Source organism: Scomber japonicus, chromosome 18 (assembly GCF_027409825.1).
Source record: "Scomber japonicus isolate fScoJap1 chromosome 18, fScoJap1.pri, whole genome shotgun sequence".
NCBI classification, from domain to species: Eukaryota; Metazoa; Chordata; class Actinopteri; order Scombriformes; family Scombridae; genus Scomber; species Scomber japonicus.
Window position 1 is genome coordinate 8,833,179 of NC_070595.1, and position 18,435 is coordinate 8,851,613.

The following is an 18,435-nucleotide window of genomic DNA, read 5'->3' on the forward strand; positions in this document are numbered from 1 at the left end:
CTGTGTTTGAATGTGTTTGTCCTTATTCCTGTGCAGTCATTGCATGGAGGAAAGACAGACAGAAGGTTACAGGCTAATCTGGGGACATAAGGAGCAGAGTATCTGGAGACTGGGCTGGGTGTACAGTACGATGCTGCTATTCATAAATAAAACTACAGGAATGAGACCTGCTACACAATACTGTATCTCCAAAGCTTGGGGACAAAACGTCGTCTGTCAGTAACACTTTCATTTCATGTCGCACACCTGGACATATATTTTCAGTCATACTTTGTCGCGCTATATACTATGTGACTGGATAGTGTTACTACCGTCGCCATGGAGATAGTAGTTTTCACTGAACTTCCTTTTTTTAATATTTTTGCTCTTTAAATAAATTGTAACGTCCCCGTCTAAGTAGTTTAACTGGCACGACGAAGCATTAAGTAAAAACGTCGTGTGACTTTAAATTACGTCGAGCGACTGCTATGAATCCGCCTTTAAAGTATTTACATTATTTCACATTAGATTAGAAAAGCGCAGATAAATTATTATTCTGTCTCTCCTCTTCGACAAAACCGTGTGATTGATTTGCTCTCCCATCCCCCCACATCGGCTCCTCCTCGCTCCTTCACCCCTCCCTGCAGCAGCCTTCACTGGGCATGCGGGTAGTGAGCGAGACGGTAGATGGGGGCGCTGCAGAGCTGCACAGGCCGGTCCCTAAGATACAATCTACCGAGAGAGGGGGGTGGAGGAAAAAAACCAACTGGGTAGGTCGCTCTTTGTTTCTAGCTAGGAGGAAAAACCAAGAGACGTTGCAACCGGTGAGGTTTTTAAACATCACCTTTCACCACTCGTGTAAGTCAAATACAATTCAATATTGCAGTAAATGGGAGTTTTGTGTGTATTTTTGCTCGACTGCAGTGGGTTATATATGTGTTTGTAGGGTATTTTATGGTTGAGAAAAAGACGACACCGACATTACAGCAGCGCTGCCGTGGCGCGACAGAGAGCAATGAATGAAAAGTGTTTTTGGAAATGTGTTTAGAGCGGAGCCGTGTGCCGGGGGTACGGGAGGCGCGGTGGATCAATCAGCTTTAGCAATGAGGGATGCTCTAACCTTTCACATGTTGGCGCATCTGGACAAAAAATAGCGCAAAACAACCCATTTTTCTGCCTAATTGGCCCGGGAGAGCATGGCCGGGCTAGGCTAGCTCAACTAGCTCGTTAGCATGCTAACCGCCGTCACCAACCAGCTTATGTTGTGTTAACAATACAGGCGTTTAAAGTAGCTAGGCTAACCCGGAGTCTTTGTAGTTTTTACATAAATTTGATGTGACTTTTAATCGGGAACCAACCAGAAAACTCGCGTTATTACAGACGAGATATTAACGCGGGTTTAAAGTCTGTGAACCGACATAATGTAACGTTCACAATGAAATCCGGCTGGGCCCCGCTAACGTTAGCAAAGCTAGGAATGATCATAATAGCTCATCTGACTGCTGTCTGCTTGTACATGTAAACATTGTGTTATCTGATCTGATATTAAGTGTTATCTTTATATAGATGTTGTCTCAATTAATGTTATTCGTCGCCTGTGTCTGTCTGTTAGCTGTGTCTTGGTGACCCTTATTTACAAAGGTGTTTGACCCATGAACTTCTGGTTTTGATCACCTCTCAGGGATCCAGTTTTTATGAAGCTTTTGTTGACATCGTTACAACTCCAACTCCAAGTCAGACCTGTAACATGTAATCAGACGTATGAGCTCTGTTGTTTTACTGCCATATAAGGATCACAAACTGACCATCTGTCATCGTGTGAGGAAACTATATTTTAGTGTAAAGGGTCGATTCACCCTATAATAATATAAAACAATACAGTGGAGCCTCAAAGTTGGTAAACCTTTTATAATTTTCAATATTTTTGCATTAATATGACCTAAAATGTGATCATATTTTCCTAAATCTTGACAAAGGGAACTGAATTAAACATAAGACAAAACATTAAACTCATGAATTTATTTATTGAGGAAATTTATCCAATATTACATATTTGTGTGAGGCAAAAGTATCAACCCTTACATTCAATAACCGATGTGACCCCCTTTTGCAGCAATAATTTCAACCAAATATTTCTGAATAATTATCAGCCCTGTACATCAGAGTGGAGGAATTTTAGCCCATTCCTCCATAAAGAACCGTCTCAACTTGGGGATGTTGGTGGGCTTACTTGCATGAACTGCCCGCTTCAGGTCCTTCCACAGTATTTCTATAGGATTATGGTCAGGACTTTGACTCGTCTGTTCTGAAACATTAATTTGCTCCTGCTTTAACCATTCCCTGGTAGTACAATTTGTGTGTTTATGGTTGTTGTCTTGTTGCATATCCCACTTTCTATTGAGCATCAGTTCATGGACAGATACCCTGATATTTTCCTGTAGAATTTGCTGGTACAACTCAGAATTCATAGCTCCATTAATGATTACAAGCTGTCTTGGTTTGGTTGTTACCAAATATTCTTGCTTAAGCTACAAAGTTAGATTATGGTCTCATCTGTCCACAGAACATTTTACCAATCGACTATTGGTTTATCCACATGGTCTTGAGCAAACTGTAGATGGCAACAATGGTGTTTTTGGAGAGTAGTTAGTTTCTACTTGCAGCTCTGCCATACTCACCATTGAAGTTCAATGTTCTCCTGATGGAGGACTCATGGACACTGATGTTAGCCACTGCTAGAGATGCCTTGAGTATGCTAGACAACCCCAGGGTGACAAGGGACCCCAGGGTCCTCCCAAACTATTACACACCTTGTTCTTGGTGTGGTCTTTGATGTTATTCTTGAAGAGGGTAACAGTGTTGCTCTCTATTAGTACATGACCTGCCTGACAGTCAGCTGATGGAGTCCAAACTCTTCAGATTTCTCTTCTTTAATAAGACACGGTCTCAGTATCACACTTGATATACAAACATTGACCCATTGATTCAAACACCTGAGTCTAATTTCTCCTTCAAATGAATTGATACTCCTAGAGGTTCACATGCTATTGCCACACACAAATATTTAAAACATTGGATTATTTTCCTAAATGGATAACAGATGGGAAGTCTATCTAGTTTTAGGACTTGTATAAAAAGCTGCTGATGCTTTAGGTCGTATTTATGCAGAAACAGACAACTATATATCATATACCATGCATATATGATATGTGAATGATTGTGATTAATTATTAGTCTAAATATAGCTTGAAAGAGACATAACGGTTTAGTTTTTCTGTGTTATATTTTGGTCCTTTGAGTATCACACCAAGTCCCTGAGCTCATTATATCCTGGTTTGTACCTCCAGGCTGCAGCACATCACATCTAACCTGCCAGCTGAATTTGCACTTCAAGAAAGATGAACATTTATTTAGATGTTGTTTTGGTTGGACTGTCCCCTTTTTAAATAAGAGGGTGGATAGAGATTATTCCGATATTTTATGTATGTTATTCTGTGATTTAGACTTAAACATCTTCTTGTAGTCTCAGTGGAAAATCTTTAAGTGGATTTAAAAACAAACACACTAGTCTGGTCAGACATATACTAATTCCTTGTTGTCATCTCTCACCACAGGGGTACTTGCTGCTGCCACACATTCCCTGTGTCCCCCTGAAAGATGTCCACTCCTGACCCCCCAATGGGAGGGACACCTCGGCCCGGCCCCTCCCCAGGCCCAGGGCCATCTCCAGGAGGCATGATGGGCCCAAGTCCGGGTCCCTCTCCTGGCTCGGCCCACAGCATGATGGGTCCAAGCCCAGGACCTCCTGGATCTGGACACCCCCACCCTCCACAAGGACCCTCAGGATATCCTCAGGACAACATGCACCAGATGCACAAAGTACGTAACAGTTATTATCTCTCATCCCTTTCTTAAATATATTAGTGGGTTGAAAAGTGATTCACGCACACTGGTACATGTTAGTCTTTTTCTAACAATGCTTTAAAAAGTAACCCGTTTTCACCCATTTGCTCATTATTTTGTAATTGCCTGTTAAAGCGTAACTTATATTGACTGTCTTAATCTAAATATTACTCCTGTAGCTTTTATACAATATAGCTTTTAAAATATGTAGCTCTTGAGTCACCTGTAAAATAGATGTTCCAACCTCATTTCAGAGTTTGTTTCATGCTCGATTCTTGTGTGTTTCCTGCAGCCCATGGAAGGCATGCATGAGAAGGGAATGCCCGATGACCCTCGCTACGCCCAGATGAAGGGCATGGGCATGAGACCTGGGGGCCACAGTGGGATGGGACCCCCTCCAAGCCCCATGGACCAACATTCCCAAGGTAATACATAACACAATATTGTATTTTATGGTAGAAAGAGAAAACATGCAAATACAAGTCTCATTTAAATAACTTAGTGTTGGGGTAGAAGAGTCTGCAAGCCTCACGTAGGTTGCCAGTTTGAATCCCTGAATTATGTATGTTGTTGAAATGTCAGCGGGAGAAGGGAGACAGAGGTTGACAAATGGTTAATTTCACCTTCATAACTTTTTCTATATGGGTTTCCTTTTTGTACGTAAGTGTGAACCCATCCAGCCGGTTTCTCTTCTTTTGTGTTGCTGCTCATTTGGCAGCGTGAGCAGTGGTTAGGACAGCCAGAGGGCAGGACTGGAGGGGGGGGGGTTTCCCTTTGCCGACAATAACAAAGGCAGCTGCATCTACAAAACCACACAGTCAGTAAGCAAAAGAGGAGAAGAATAGTGAGAGATACAGAGACAAATAGAGCAGTGGAATAATATGACAGCAGTGTAAAGTCGACTAATAGTGCATGCATGTTACTGCATGTGTTTGCAAGCTTTATATGTATGTCTGTCATATATAGGTAAAGAGTGGTTTGTTTAGTCCTACTAGTCTAAACTAGAAAGATTAAAACTATATTACTTAGCTTAGTGTCATTATCTCAATTAGCAATATTGCTCAATCTTCCTGGTTGTTCTGTTTTGTGTAGTTCAGCTCTTCGCCTTTAAAGTTTAATCTGGTTGCAATAGTTGAGTGTTAGGAGAATAAATACAATCTCTACATGTCCATTTGACTAAAAGTGTAAAACTCATGTCTGTCACTTGATCTAAGTTCTTAAAAATGACTTGAAGCTTTTAAACGGTCCTCACATTCAATATGTTCTTTTTATGTTAATAAGAACTTTTTAAAATATAATGCCTGAATCATTTTCCTTGTTGTCCAGGTTACCCCTCTCCGCTGGGCGGCTCAGAGCACGCACCTAGCCCTGTCCCAGCCAACGGCCCTCCATCTGGCCCCATGATGCCCGGAGGTCCCTCAGGTCCTGGTGCTGGCCCTATGGAGGGCAGCGGTGACCCTAACCAGGGAATGGGTCAACCGAACCGCGGCGGTCCCCAGGGTCCCGGCGGTGCAGGAGGTGGACCGGCAGGAGCGGGTGGACCCACTCCTTTCAACCAGAACCAGCTGCACCAACTCAGGGCCCAGATTATGGCTTACAAAATGCTGGCGCGCAGTCAGCCTTTACCAGAGCACCTGCAGATGGCCGTGCAGGGGAAGAGGCCCATGCCAGGGATGCAGCAACAGCCCATGCCTCCTACTACAGGCCCTGGAGGTGGACCTGGGGCCGGGCCGGGACCAGCTCAGGCCAACTACAACAGACCTCACGGTGAGTTGAGGAAGGCCTACAGGAAGCTTCAGTGTATTTTTGTAATGTGCAAAATTTTTAGCAAATATGTAACATAAGCTTTAAAAAAACATAAATTGGTTGCAGAACAGTGACCCCTGGTGTCTGTACATATAATTTTTTTTTTTTTTTTTTTTTTTAATTTTAGCTACAATTTTATTGTTTGTACTTTTTATTAATATAAGATGTATGTGCTTTCAGGCATGGTGGGTCCCAACATGCCACCTCCTGGACCAGCAGGAGTTCCTCCAGGTATGCAAGGCCCACCTACCAACGGACCCCCCAAATCATGGCCTGAAGGTAAAGTTAGTCTTGGTATTAACTTCAGCAATGTGGGGGGTTTTTTAAGTGCACATACAGCAGCACTGATCTCCTCTGATTCACTCCTTGCAGGACCAATGGTGAATGCTGCTGCTCCATCCAACCCTCCTCAGAAGCTTATTCCACCTCAGCCCACCGGCAGACCCTCTCCCGCTCCTCCCTCTGTGCCACCCGCTGCCTCTCCAGTAATGCCCCCTCAGACGCAGTCCCCAGGACAGCCTGCCCAGCCCCCTCCCATGATGCTTCACCAGAAGCAGAATCGAATAACCCCCATTCAAAAACCTCGCGGGCTGGACCCAGTGGAGATCCTCCAGGAGAGAGAATACAGGTGAGACGGGATGGGGGACCAATTGGGCCTAAAACAGAACCCTGTTGAATTGTTTTCCATGTTTTCCATGTTAATGATAACACACTATTTATAGTTTTGAAGAATATTTGAACCGTGGTAGATTTTATCACAGAAAAACCTAATCCGTAAAACCTTTGAAAAGGGAAGGGAAAATTGAGTGTTTTCTCTTCTCATTATGGACAATCAACCAGAAGTGGAGATAAAATAATGGTTTGGATCCCTCATCATTATCATTTTTAAATTTATATATGTATTTTTAGGCTACAAGCCCGTATTGCTCACCGTATCCAGGAGCTGGAGAACCTGCCCGGCTCCCTTGCCGGCGACCTCCGCACAAAGGCCAACATCGAGCTGAAGGCCCTGAGGCTGCTTAACTTCCAGAGACAGGTACACAACTTTTACACAAGTTATCTGAGGGAAATGTGTGATGTACAGTCAGTAGGACTTGCTTGACTTCTGCTTACTTAACCGTTACTGTCATATTCCGTTTTCTCCTAAGCTAAGTAGATACAGTACGTAACATTTCGACTTTTGTGTACCTACAGCTGCGTCAGGAAGTGGTGGTTTGCATGCGTCGTGACACTGCTTTGGAAACTGCCCTGAACGCTAAAGCCTACAAACGCAGCAAACGCCAGTCTCTACGCGAGGCCCGAATCACTGAAAAGCTTGAGAAGCAGCAGAAGATAGAACAAGAGCGCAAACGTCGTCAGAAACACCAGGTACACCATGGAAAAACACTGTCTTGAAATTTCTTAACAGAGAAACAAGTGAAAGCAGATCGTTTAGAGGAGAAAATGTCCTTAAACACATGGTATCTAGATATAACTCTTAACTTTTTGTATTGTTTTGTTGATAGGAATACCTCAACAGCATCCTGCAGCATGCCAAGGACTTTAAGGAGTACCATCGCTCCATCACAGCAAAGATCCAGAAGGCTACCAAAGCTGTCGCCACCTACCACGCCAACACTGAGCGTGAGCAGAAGAAAGAGAATGAGCGCATTGAGAAGGAGAGAATGCGCAGGCTGATGGTGAGACAAATCATCACAAAATATGTGTTTATTTGCTAATAGGTTGACGAGATCAGTCACACACGTGAAGAAATGTTTACTGTAGCCTTGTATCCATCTAACAAAACCATCTCATCGTAGGCTGAAGATGAGGAGGGCTATCGTAAACTCATCGACCAAAAGAAAGACAAGCGTCTGGCCTACCTGTTGCAGCAGACAGACGAGTACGTGGCCAACCTCACCGAGCTGGTGCGAGCCCATAAAGCTGCTCAAGCTCTCAAAGAGAAGAAGAAGAAGAAGAAAAAGAAGGTGAATCTTTGTAATCAGTTGGTCGTTTTGTAATGTATCTAAGATTAGGTAGGTTTTTGTAAATGTACTTTTATTGTTTCCAGAAGCCAGAGACTTCAGATGGTGGTCCTGCTGGTCTTGGTCCTGATGGAGAGGTGAGACAGGGGGATGAAAATGACTTTGAAGCATCAGCTATGTTTGAACAAGATGTCTTAATGTGCAAGATGTCTTAATGTTCTTTTTTTCTTTCTTTCTTTCTTTCAGCCTTTAGATGAGACCAGTCAGATGAGTGACCTCCCAGTAAAGGTTATCCATGTGGACAGTGGAAAGATCTTGACTGGGGTTGAGGCACCTAAGGCTGGCCAGCTGGAGACCTGGCTTGAAATGAACCCAGGGTCAGTGTCATGTCTATTAGCTTCGTCTATTCAATCAGATGGTTTGATGTAACACTCTCAGTCCAGTCCAAGTTATTTAAATTCTGATATTAATACTGGAAGCTGATGTTCTTAAATGAAGGTTAGAAGTTACAAAGCGTATGAGTTTGTGATCATGTTTTCAAGGATAGCATGTGTCCTTTTAGAAGAACAGAGAGAGAAACTCATATCTTTGTAAATGTTTCTAACCTTTCCAAAAACATTTTGTTCCCTTTTTACAGATATGAAGTAGCGCCACGTTCAGACAGTGAAGACAGTGGTTCAGATGAGGAAGAGGAGGAGGAGGTACACGAACCAGTGAGCTCAAAATCAAAGGTAAAGGATCAGTTGTAATTTTGTTGCTGAAAGGTATTCTGACCTGGTTTGTTTGGCTTTTTTTTATCAGGAGGAAGAAGAAGAGCAGCCTCATTCTTCCTCAGCTCAGTCAGATGACAAGAAGAAGATCCCTGACCCCGACAGTGAAGACGTTTCTGAAGTGGATGTCAGGCACATCATCGAGTAAGTAACCACCAGGAATTTGGTCTCATTAGTTCCTGAGAAATCCCCTCCCTAACCTATCCCAAGAAAGATAAGTGTTTTTGTAGCGAAATTGTATCTTTAGTTTACAAATTGCAATTATAATTGGTCCGGTATTGTCTGTTAGGAATAAATAAGTCTATGATACATAATATATACCATTGAATCGAAGTTCTAATAATTGCTCTGTTCTCTGATGTTGTCTTTCAAATATCATGGTTGTCTTCATTTGCTGTTTTTCTTCCACCCAAACACGTCTCACTGTATTTTGTCCCTCGCTTCTCTCCACCAGACACGCCAAGCAAGATGTGGACGACGAGTACGGCAACGCAGCATTCAACCGAGGCCTGCAGTCCTACTATGCCGTCGCTCACGCCGTCACAGAGAAAGTGGATAAACAGTCCACACTGCTGGTCAACGGGCAGCTCAAACAGTACCAGGTAATTAATACAGGCAGAGAGAAACTATAGAGTAACATCAGCTCATTAGACTGTTTAATGAATTTGTAATGGCTGATCCGAACTGTGTCTTTCTGCTCAGATTAAAGGTCTGGAGTGGCTGGTGTCGCTTTATAACAACAACTTGAATGGCATCCTGGCTGATGAGATGGGTCTGGGAAAAACTATCCAGACCATCGCCCTCATCACTTACCTCATGGAGTACAAGCGCCTCAACGGGCCCTTCCTCATCATTGTACCTCTCTCGTAAGTCCGCAAATACCAAAACGTAGCTACCCTTAAAACATGAAATTAAAACAATAAGTGCTCATTAGAAAGCTGTACAAGTTCCGAACCAAACTTGTGTGTCTTTTTATTTTGTAGAACTCTATCTAACTGGGTGTATGAGTTTGATAAGTGGGCGCCATCTGTCGTGAAGGTTTCCTACAAGGTCAGTGGCTCCTTTTGATATCCTGTCAGTTCTTCTAGGTTGAGGCACGCTACGCTCTAGTCATCAAAAAAAGTGTTTTAAAACAATTAGATTTAGTTCAATTGTTGAAAATGAACTAAAACCGATTCTGTTAATTTTTCAGGGTTCTCCAGCTGCTCGTCGCGCATTCGTTCCCATCCTGCGCAGCGGCAAGTTCAACGTGCTGCTCACCACGTACGAATACATTATCAAAGATAAGCAAGTGCTAGCAAAGGTAAGAATCCTCCAACCAAGTCATACCCATAATTCTGTCTATTCTGTCACTCAGTGGTAAATACTAACCTAACTTTACATCATTTCCTCCCACAGCTTCGTTGGAAGTACATGATCGTGGACGAGGGTCACCGTATGAAGAACCACCACTGTAAGCTGACCCAGGTCTTGAACACACACTACTTGGCCCCCCGACGCGTGCTGCTCACAGGCACCCCGCTGCAGAACAAGCTGCCCGAGCTCTGGGCCCTGCTCAACTTCCTCCTGCCCACCATTTTCAAGAGCTGCAGCACCTTCGAGCAGTGGTTCAACGCCCCCTTCGCCATGACCGGAGAGAAGGTGAGGTCATACTGGTCCTGCAAATGAACATGTTCTGTGAGCTGAACACTGTCTGTCTCTATCAAAGCAGATTATGTTTTCTAAAAGACCTCATCCTCCCATCTCTCTCTCTCTCTCTCTTTTTATCCATCTAGGTTGATCTGAATGAAGAAGAGACCATCCTCATCATCCGACGTTTACACAAGGTGCTGCGACCCTTCTTGCTGCGCCGACTCAAGAAGGAAGTCGAGGCCCAGCTGCCCGAGAAGGTTCGACTCATCTCTCTCTTTTAAAGATTTGGCCCAGCGTGTGCTTTCATGGTCTGGAATTGCTTGTTTTGAACATTCTTGATATAATATGGAAGCTTTTTCGCTCCTCGTTTTTTTTTCTAGGTGGAGTACGTCATCAAGTGCGACATGTCAGCCCTCCAGAGAGTTTTATACAGACACATGCAGGCCAAGGGAGTGTTGCTCACAGACGGATCAGAGAAAGACAAGAAGGTAGGAATGACCTAGTGGACGCATTACTTTGAAAACATGAAACTTAAAGAATAATTTGTGAGAAGTAATTTTTTGTGTTCTCCCTCTGCATCTTCCAGGGTAAAGGTGGAACGAAGACCCTGATGAACACTATCATGCAGCTGAGAAAGATCTGCAACCACCCCTACATGTTCCAGCACATTGAGGTACGACTCTCCACCTTAATCAAGCTGTCACTAAATGTCTTTCTATTAAGTACAATTGAAGAGTAAAATCACTGTATATTGTTTGTTTTACAGGAATCTTTCTCTGAGCATCTTGGTTACTCTGGTGGAATAGTGAGTGGGTAGGTAAAGCTTGAAATTTTGTGTGTTTTGTACTGCACCTGTGTATCTTGTGTGTGTGTGTGTGTGTGTGTACGTACGTGTGTGTGTGTACGTTGCATACTGGCTCACATTCTTCCTCTTGTCTGTGCAGTCCTGACCTGTACCGCTCCTCTGGGAAGTTCGAGCTGCTGGATCGTATCCTGCCCAAGCTGAGGGCCACCAACCATAAAGTGCTGCTCTTCTGTCAGATGACCTCGCTCATGACCATCATGGAGGACTACTTCGCCTACCGTAGCTTCAAGTACCTGCGTCTGGACGGTGAGGAGCTTGTGATTAGCCATTTGTTATAAATCCCACTTCTCTCTTATGGGAATGTGCTCATAGCTGAATAGTAAACGGTGAATGGGTTGACTGAGCATGTTGCTCATCAACCACATGTGACTATGTGAGATAACCTGTATTAAAGGATCAGGCTGATGGAGTTCTATACCTGTCTGTAGCTCTCAGCCTCAAGCTCATTGTTGCTCATTGTACTGTCAAAATAAGTTAAAAAAATACACTTTTTAAACAAAGCTAAGAAAATTTCCAAAACAGCTGGGGCACTATTATTTTTAGTAAACATCACTAAACCAGCACTAAATAGTGTATTTGTTGAGGACTATTTTCAGCTGTGGTTACAGCAGCTGCTGGTGCACTTGTGAGTATTGTCAGTAGCAGGTAAGTGTGTGGGAATGACTCAGAACTAAACTACAGGGTCCACATTCATTTTATTGGAGGAACACGTCACCCAGTGTAACGGTGTGACTCAATTTGTTGTTAATAGTTTTTAGGCAACAATAAAGTTGTATGGCACAGAGGAATAAGATATATCAAGCTTTGTCTACACAGGCAGTTTATTTTTAGTAGAATCCACCTGTTCATACGACCAAGAAAGGAATGAAATCATCACATTTGAGAAGCTGAGACCCAGAGATTTTTTTGTTGCTTTTTTGCTTTAAATGAATAATCAGTTGCTTCTAATGATCAACTAACTGATTAATCAATTAATTGTCGCATCTCTTCATGAGAGTGATACACCTGACTTTATGATTATAAGGATCATTTGGGATTAATCTTTTTTTTCCTAATCTTTTCCCCCCTCACAGGAACCACTAAGGCAGAGGATCGTGGTATGCTGCTGAAGACATTCAATGACCCAGCCTCTGAGTACTTTGTGTTCCTGCTCAGTACCAGGGCTGGAGGTCTGGGTCTCAACCTGCAGTCTGCTGACACTGTCATCATCTTTGACAGCGACTGGAACCCACATCAGGTAAATACAAATCTACTATATGTTTACATCAACAAAGATGTCAGTGAGTGTTGTGTTCAGTCAAATACAATTCAACAATGCAAATGTGAGACCATCACATTATAAATATGTTGTTAAATATGCGATTGATACATTTTCCTTGGGTTCAGATAAACTAATCAGTGATATGTTCCCGTGCTCCTACAGGACCTGCAGGCGCAGGACAGAGCACATCGTATCGGTCAGCAGAACGAAGTGCGTGTGCTCCGTCTCTGCACTGTCAACAGTGTGGAAGAGAAGATTCTGGCGGCAGCAAAGTACAAATTGAACGTGGACCAGAAGGTCATCCAGGCCGGCATGTTCGACCAGAAGTCGTCAGGCTTTGAGCGCCGGGCCTTTTTACAGGCCATTCTGGAGCACGAGGAACAGGACGAGGTCGGGGTTCGAGGAGGTTGCCGCACTAGGGGGGCGTGGGTGGGTGTGAACTGCTTCCCACATCGCCCACCCACCCACATCCGCCTAAGTGCTGCTCCACCTCTTCATTCAATCCTTTTCTCCTCCTCTGTGTCTTTTCTTATTTTCTCAGGATTTGTGAGCTTTCATCAATCCAGACTCTCCCTTTCTCCCCTTATGTATTTCTACTTCTACACAAATCTTTGATGGTTAATATGATACTTTATCTTCTATACTAACATAACAATGCCTTCTATTCCTCTTCTTCTTCTTTCTGCTACTTTTTTTCCCTTTTCTTTTTTCCCCTTTTTCGTCTATACACTAAAACGGTAGTGGCTACATCTTGTGCTTAGTCAGTTGAATATGCAGAGCTTTAGCCATGTAATAGAAGCTTAAAAGTGATATGTTCACTGTCTAAATGAGGTAAATAGTACAATGCATTTAATATTTCTTGTTTTGCATTGACTAAGTGACTCAGTCAGTAGTTTAGAGGCATGGCTCTGTACCACATTAATCTGCCTTTAGCATTCGCTCACCGCCTCTGTCTCGTCCGTCCGCAGGAGGAGGATGAGGTGCCGGATGATGAGACTGTCAATCAGATGATTGCCAGAAGTGAAGAGGAGTTTGAACAGTTCATGGTGAGTCGCACATCCATTTCAGTTATTACAACACAACACATTTATAACCTCCACTAACTCACTGCTGTGCTCTTGTTTTTGGTTTTTTCTCCTTCCAGCGCATGGATCTCGACAGACGCCGCGAGGAGGCCCGCAACCCCAAGAGGAAACCTCGGCTGATGGAGGAGGATGACATGCCCGCCTGGATTTTGAAAGATGACGCTGAGGTCGAGAGGCTCACCTGCGAAGAGGAGGAGGAGAAAATGTTTGGCCGAGGGTCCCGCCAACGCAAGGAGGTGGACTATAGCGACTCGCTCACTGAGAAACAGTGGCTCAAGGTGTGATGTTAAATGTGATATCAGTGTCTAGTGAGAGCTTTACTGAATCAATGTCAAACGAGTTCGACCTCATAACTCCTCCTCTCCAACAGGCTATAGAAGAGGGTAATCTAGAGGACATTGAGGAGGAAGTGCGTCACAAAAAGACAACCAGGAAGCGCAAGAGAGACCGTGACCACGACGGCGGCCCGGCCACGCCCAGCTCCAGCAGCGGGCGAGGGCGGGACAAAGACGAGGAAGTGAAGAAAGCAAAGAAACGTGGCCGCCCACCAGCTGAGAAGCTCTCTCCCAACCCTCCCTCTCTCACTAAGAAGATGAAGAAGATTGTTGATGCGGTTATCAAATACAAGGATGGGTGAGGAACTGAGGATTATTGTTATTAACAGAACTTATAACAAGGCTCTGAAGTGAGCTATGAAGTGGTCATTTAATTAGTAGATGCTAATCTCTACCGCTCTGGTTTCAGAAGCAACGGGCGACAGCTAAGCGAAGTCTTCATCCAGCTGCCTTCTCGCAAGGAGCTGCCAGAGTACTACGAGCTCATCCGCAAACCAGTGGACTTCAGGAAGATCAAGGTGAGATTTTAAAAAATGTTTTACAGGTTCTCTTTTGTGGGTGCTTTTTGTCTAGCAATCCATTTCTGACTGCTGCCTTGTGTTCCATCAGGAGAGAATCCGCAGCCATAAGTACCGCAGCCTGAACGACCTGGAGAAGGATGTGATGCTGCTGTGTCAGAACGCCCAGACTTTCAACCTGGAGGGCTCTCTGGTGAGTGTCCGCCTCCATTTTCAACAAATGCTGGATATATATTAGTATTTTAAGCATCTGCCACAAGTTCATTTAAGAAACCCCCCCCCCCCAAAAAAAACCAACAACAAATTGACCAGGTTTTTACAAGATTTCACCATTAGGTTATTTCTGGAAAATGATCAACAGAGTCAAATGGCAAAGAAATGAAGAAAATAAATGATTTGAATCTTATACCGTAGACTAACTCCATCTCTAAACCTTCCAGATCTATGAGGACTCCATCGTTCTCCAGTCCGTCTTCACCAGCGTGAGACAAAAGATCGAGAAGGAGGACGAAAGCGAGGGAGAGGACAGCGAGGAAGAGGAGGAGGAGATCGACGAAGGCTCTGAGTCTGAATGTGAGTATCAAAAACTGTGATTTACAAGTCAGCTTTGACATAAGGTGCATCAAGATGATGTGTTGACGATGTGTGATATCCGACAGCTCGTTCAGTGAAGGTGAAGATCAAGCTGAGCCGGAAAGAAAAAGGAGACCGAGGAGGAAAAAGCCAACGACGTAGGGGCCGCGGCGCCCGGGCTAAACCTGTGGTGAGCGACGATGACAGCGAGGACGAACAGGAAGAGGTGAGAGAACATGCGCCCCCTGCTGTCTCTAAATGAAACTCAAGCCGGCATGAAGATAAATGTAGAAATATGGAACTTTCACAATCCTCTCGGAGCAGTTGAGATCAATATAATTTACTAAGTTTTGCTACAGTTCTTGAACATTCTCTTGTAGTATTTGATTGTCTTATTTGGACACTTCACCCCTGTGTACCTCTCTTAAGTAACGAAAGTAAATCTTTGTGTCCTTTTTGTTTCAGGAGCGTTCGGCCAGCGGTAGCGAGGACGACTGAAGTGACCTGTCCTGATGGGACCAATGGCCCACTGCGCTACTTGACTGGAATTTATATATTTTACTTAGATACAACAGGGAGACAGCCAGTGGAGGAGACCTAGTTTTACCTAGATGAGCTGATTTTTAGTGAGACACTTGTATTCTCATTAAATATACCAATTTAAAAAAACAAAAAAACACAAAAAAAAAACCTAAATATGAAAGCTATGAACCATCCACTTCCATATTTAAACCAGTTTTACCATGAATAATAGTGTGTCCTTGCCTTTTTTGTTTTCTCCTGTAAGTGAACATTGACAGAGCCTGAATTATAAGAATGATCATGGGCCATAAAGACAGCTAACTGTTTTTTTAAAATGGTATTAATTTTGTCATCTTTTACGTTGAGACAAAGCATACATGTGAACCAGGAGTCACTGCGTTCCCTGAATTTTCCCCCTTTTTGAATGCATGTCGTGCGTGTCTGTGGAAATGCACCTGGATGTGTCTTCGCTATTATCTCTGTGTTTAATTTAAGACTACAAAACGGGATCACGGTACATCCCACCCTGCAGCCCCTCCTTCTCAGGTTGTGTATGTAAAAGGGGGAGGGAGTGATAGGACCATTTTCTCGTGTCGGTGTCACTGGATTCCAAAAAGTACAATAAAGGCATCTCATAATTAATCTTGTCTTGAGGGTGTTTTTTGTTTTTTTGTTTTTTTGGTCTTTCTTAGGTAAAAACTGCAATTATCACATCTGAACACTAGGTGGCCTACTGGGAACAGGTAGCGGCATAATTGAGGCTTGTTTATATCTTGTGCCATCTTTTCTGACCCATCATTGTGTTAGAGGTGCAACATAGTTTTTTTTCTGTTTTGACCAATCAACAATAATTTTCAGATTAGATGTATCCCTACAGCAATATCAGATACATTAAATTACCCTATCATCACAAAAACCACCTGACATGTTACAAATGTGCTTATTTAAACTGAGTTTAAGCTGAATGTTATTTAACACTATGGTATTAAAGGACAGAATCATAATTTTTTATGTCTTAAAACGGCAGTCAGGTGTCTATATAAGCACTGAAAGAGGTTTTCCTCCCTGTAATCATTCCCCCTGTTCATACTGGCTATAAAAATGAATGAAATGTAAGTTACAATAGAAGTGATGGGGGGGTCAAAATCCAGTGTCATATTAAAAGTTTATGTGAAGCTTATACGAGTCATATCAATTGGATATCTTTTTAGCATCAAATTCCCTCTTTGTCTTTTCCTGTTGAGCTGTGGTGTAAGAAAAGTAACAAAAAGAAGGACTTTGGCACTAAAAAAGACTGCAACATTGAAACATACCTACTTATCTTAACTCATTTGGATGACTGATACTTCATATTAGCTTCAGATAAACTTTTAAATACATTTTTGCACATAATTAGGACTGTGGATTTTGTCCCCTATCACTTACTTACATTGTAAGTAAGTGATAGGAATCTTCTAATGGCCGTGAGGGTATGAACAGGAGGAATGATTACAACAAGAAAAACATGTTACATTGTTCATTTGGGCTCCTCACTGTTGTTTTAAGACAGACTTGAAAAATTGTGAACACATCCTTTAACTATATAAAAGCTGATATTGTTAAATATTTAAACAGTTTATCCTTTTTTAGTGCTTATGCATCACCTTAATTAATCACTTTTAGCTGTAATGTTTTCAGCCCTTACTTTTTTTTCTTTTTTTTTTCCAGCCCTTACTTTTTCTAACAATGTGAAGTATTAACAGCTGGCTCAATATGTGGATTGTATATCCTGTTTTTTTTCAAATTAACAGAGCTACTTCACTCTCTCCATGTAGCTACCCTTAGGATACATTTTGAAAATCATCTGATCTTAGTTTCCTACACTTTCCTCAGAGACTGCTGTTTGACCCTGACACGTTCACATCCTCCTTTCCCTCACGTGATTTTTACTAATATGTAGGAGCACATACCACAACACCTGAACAAACAGAGGTGGTGGTGGGGGGGTGATATGTATTTGAATCTGCTATGTGGGTGATTCTCATTCCTCGGCTGAATTTTGGATGTCTACCCAGCGTGATTCTCCAAGTTGACCCATTTTCCTATGTCAGAATGTGTTTGTACAGTTGTGGTTTGTCATTACTTCAAGATTCATTGTTAGTTTCCCCCTTCAAGTATTCTCCATTTAAATCGATTTGGGCAACTCGCCTAAAAAGATCAGATGGGGGCCTTGTGGGTTACAGGACACATTATTAGGAAGCTGGAATGTTTTTGCGGCACAGTTTCACACTGAAACTTTACCTCGAAGTTTTCAGTGTGGAATAAATCTGTCCTGTCCTTCACAAAACTATGGAAACGAGGACAGGAGACTTTCTCACATGATAAAACTCAACAATGCTCTCCACCACCACCACCACAGGATTTTATTGTTCAACACAGTGTCAGTGTCAAACTTATCCTCCTTTCCAGGGCCAACGTGAAGACACCGAATGTCTCCAAAGAAGTAGGTTATTTACAGACCTACACTCCCTATCCATGAGCCACAATGACAGCCAGGCCATCCAGTATAGCACTCTGTTGGCAGGTAGTATTTCCACCAGGTGATTGATAACCAAACTCTCTCACACACACATTTAATGTAGAGGCCAGAAAATATTCTACTGCAGAGTGCGTCCCCCACCCCTCTCCACCCACCTCACGCCCCCCCTCTCCCTGCCCCTCCCGTGTTTGAGGAGCAGAAGCCAAAAACGTGCTGGACTGCTTCTGGGAGAACCTGATTTAACCTTCAGCTGCGAAGACACTGCTTGTTTTGAAAATGAAGCAATGAATGTGAGATGTGGCAGCAAGAATACTGGAGGAACTAGTAACTGTTTCCACAAGCTGGAATGAAGAGGTGGAGATGTGCGCATAACGACACAAAGAATATCAGTTGTAGTAGAAGGGCGTGTTCTTCTCTCTGGTTCCTACTGTGAATAAAAACACTTTGACTTTTCTTTATGCTTCGGGTGGTATTAATGCTTTTTTTTTTTTTTACTCTCCCTCTCTCAACTTCAGGAATGTATCTCTCTCCAGTATCAATCATAACAGGCCGAAAGAGAAGATAGTAGGTGGTATGTGTGTGTGTGGGTGTGTGAGAGTGTGTGCATTTTGGGACGGGAGCCCACAAACTTAATCAGCAAGCATCTCATTTGAAAGTATAGAAAAATTCACAGCCAATCACCCAGAGACCCACTTTTACCAGAG

The 18,435-nt window shown here is 43.0% G+C and overlaps 1 protein-coding gene across 3 annotated transcripts; it reads left to right on the plus strand.

Moving 5' to 3' along the window:
• Positions 1-671: 671 nt before the first annotated feature.
• Positions 672-15,855, plus strand: smarca4a (SWI/SNF related, matrix associated, actin dependent regulator of chromatin, subfamily a, member 4a). 3 transcript variants are annotated; one of them, XM_053338785.1, is made up of 34 exons: positions 672-837; positions 3,594-3,858; positions 4,175-4,307; positions 5,209-5,649; positions 5,869-5,967; positions 6,061-6,316; positions 6,598-6,724; positions 6,883-7,056; positions 7,194-7,367; positions 7,488-7,655; positions 7,739-7,789; positions 7,899-8,029; positions 8,290-8,383; positions 8,457-8,566; positions 8,877-9,024; positions 9,125-9,288; positions 9,406-9,472; positions 9,615-9,725; positions 9,821-10,063; positions 10,198-10,311; positions 10,435-10,542; positions 10,641-10,727; positions 10,821-10,867; positions 10,999-11,165; positions 11,993-12,156; positions 12,343-12,609; positions 13,149-13,226; positions 13,325-13,543; positions 13,636-13,898; positions 14,010-14,118; positions 14,210-14,311; positions 14,559-14,691; positions 14,778-14,917; positions 15,157-15,855. In XM_053338785.1, exons 2-34 carry the CDS (start codon positions 3,637-3,639, stop codon positions 15,187-15,189), a joined length of 4,944 nt encoding a protein of 1,647 aa, XP_053194760.1. In that variant the 5' UTR covers positions 672-837; positions 3,594-3,636; the 3' UTR covers positions 15,190-15,855. The 3 variants fall into 3 exon arrangements, with proteins under 3 accessions (XP_053194760.1, XP_053194762.1, XP_053194761.1); XM_053338787.1 differs by having other exon boundaries at positions 8,290-8,353; positions 8,454-8,566; XM_053338786.1 differs by having other exon boundaries at positions 7,742-7,789.
• The last annotated feature ends 2,580 nt before the right edge of the window (positions 15,856-18,435 follow it).

What these genes read in the sequence shown, in the direction of transcription:
- smarca4a (XM_053338785.1), top strand. Translation starts at nt 3,637, where the DNA reads ATGTCCACTCCTGACCCCCCAATGGGAGGGACACCTCGGCCCGGCCCC. An exon ending in GATCAGAGAAAGACAAGAAG is followed by an intron (nt 10,543 to 10,640) that starts GTAGGAATGACC and finishes TGCATCTTCCAG; the next exon opens with GGTAAAGGTGGAACGAAGAC. An exon ending in TCTGGTGGAATAGTGAGTGG is followed by an intron (nt 10,868 to 10,998) that starts GTAGGTAAAGCT and finishes TTGTCTGTGCAG; the next exon opens with TCCTGACCTGTACCGCTCCT.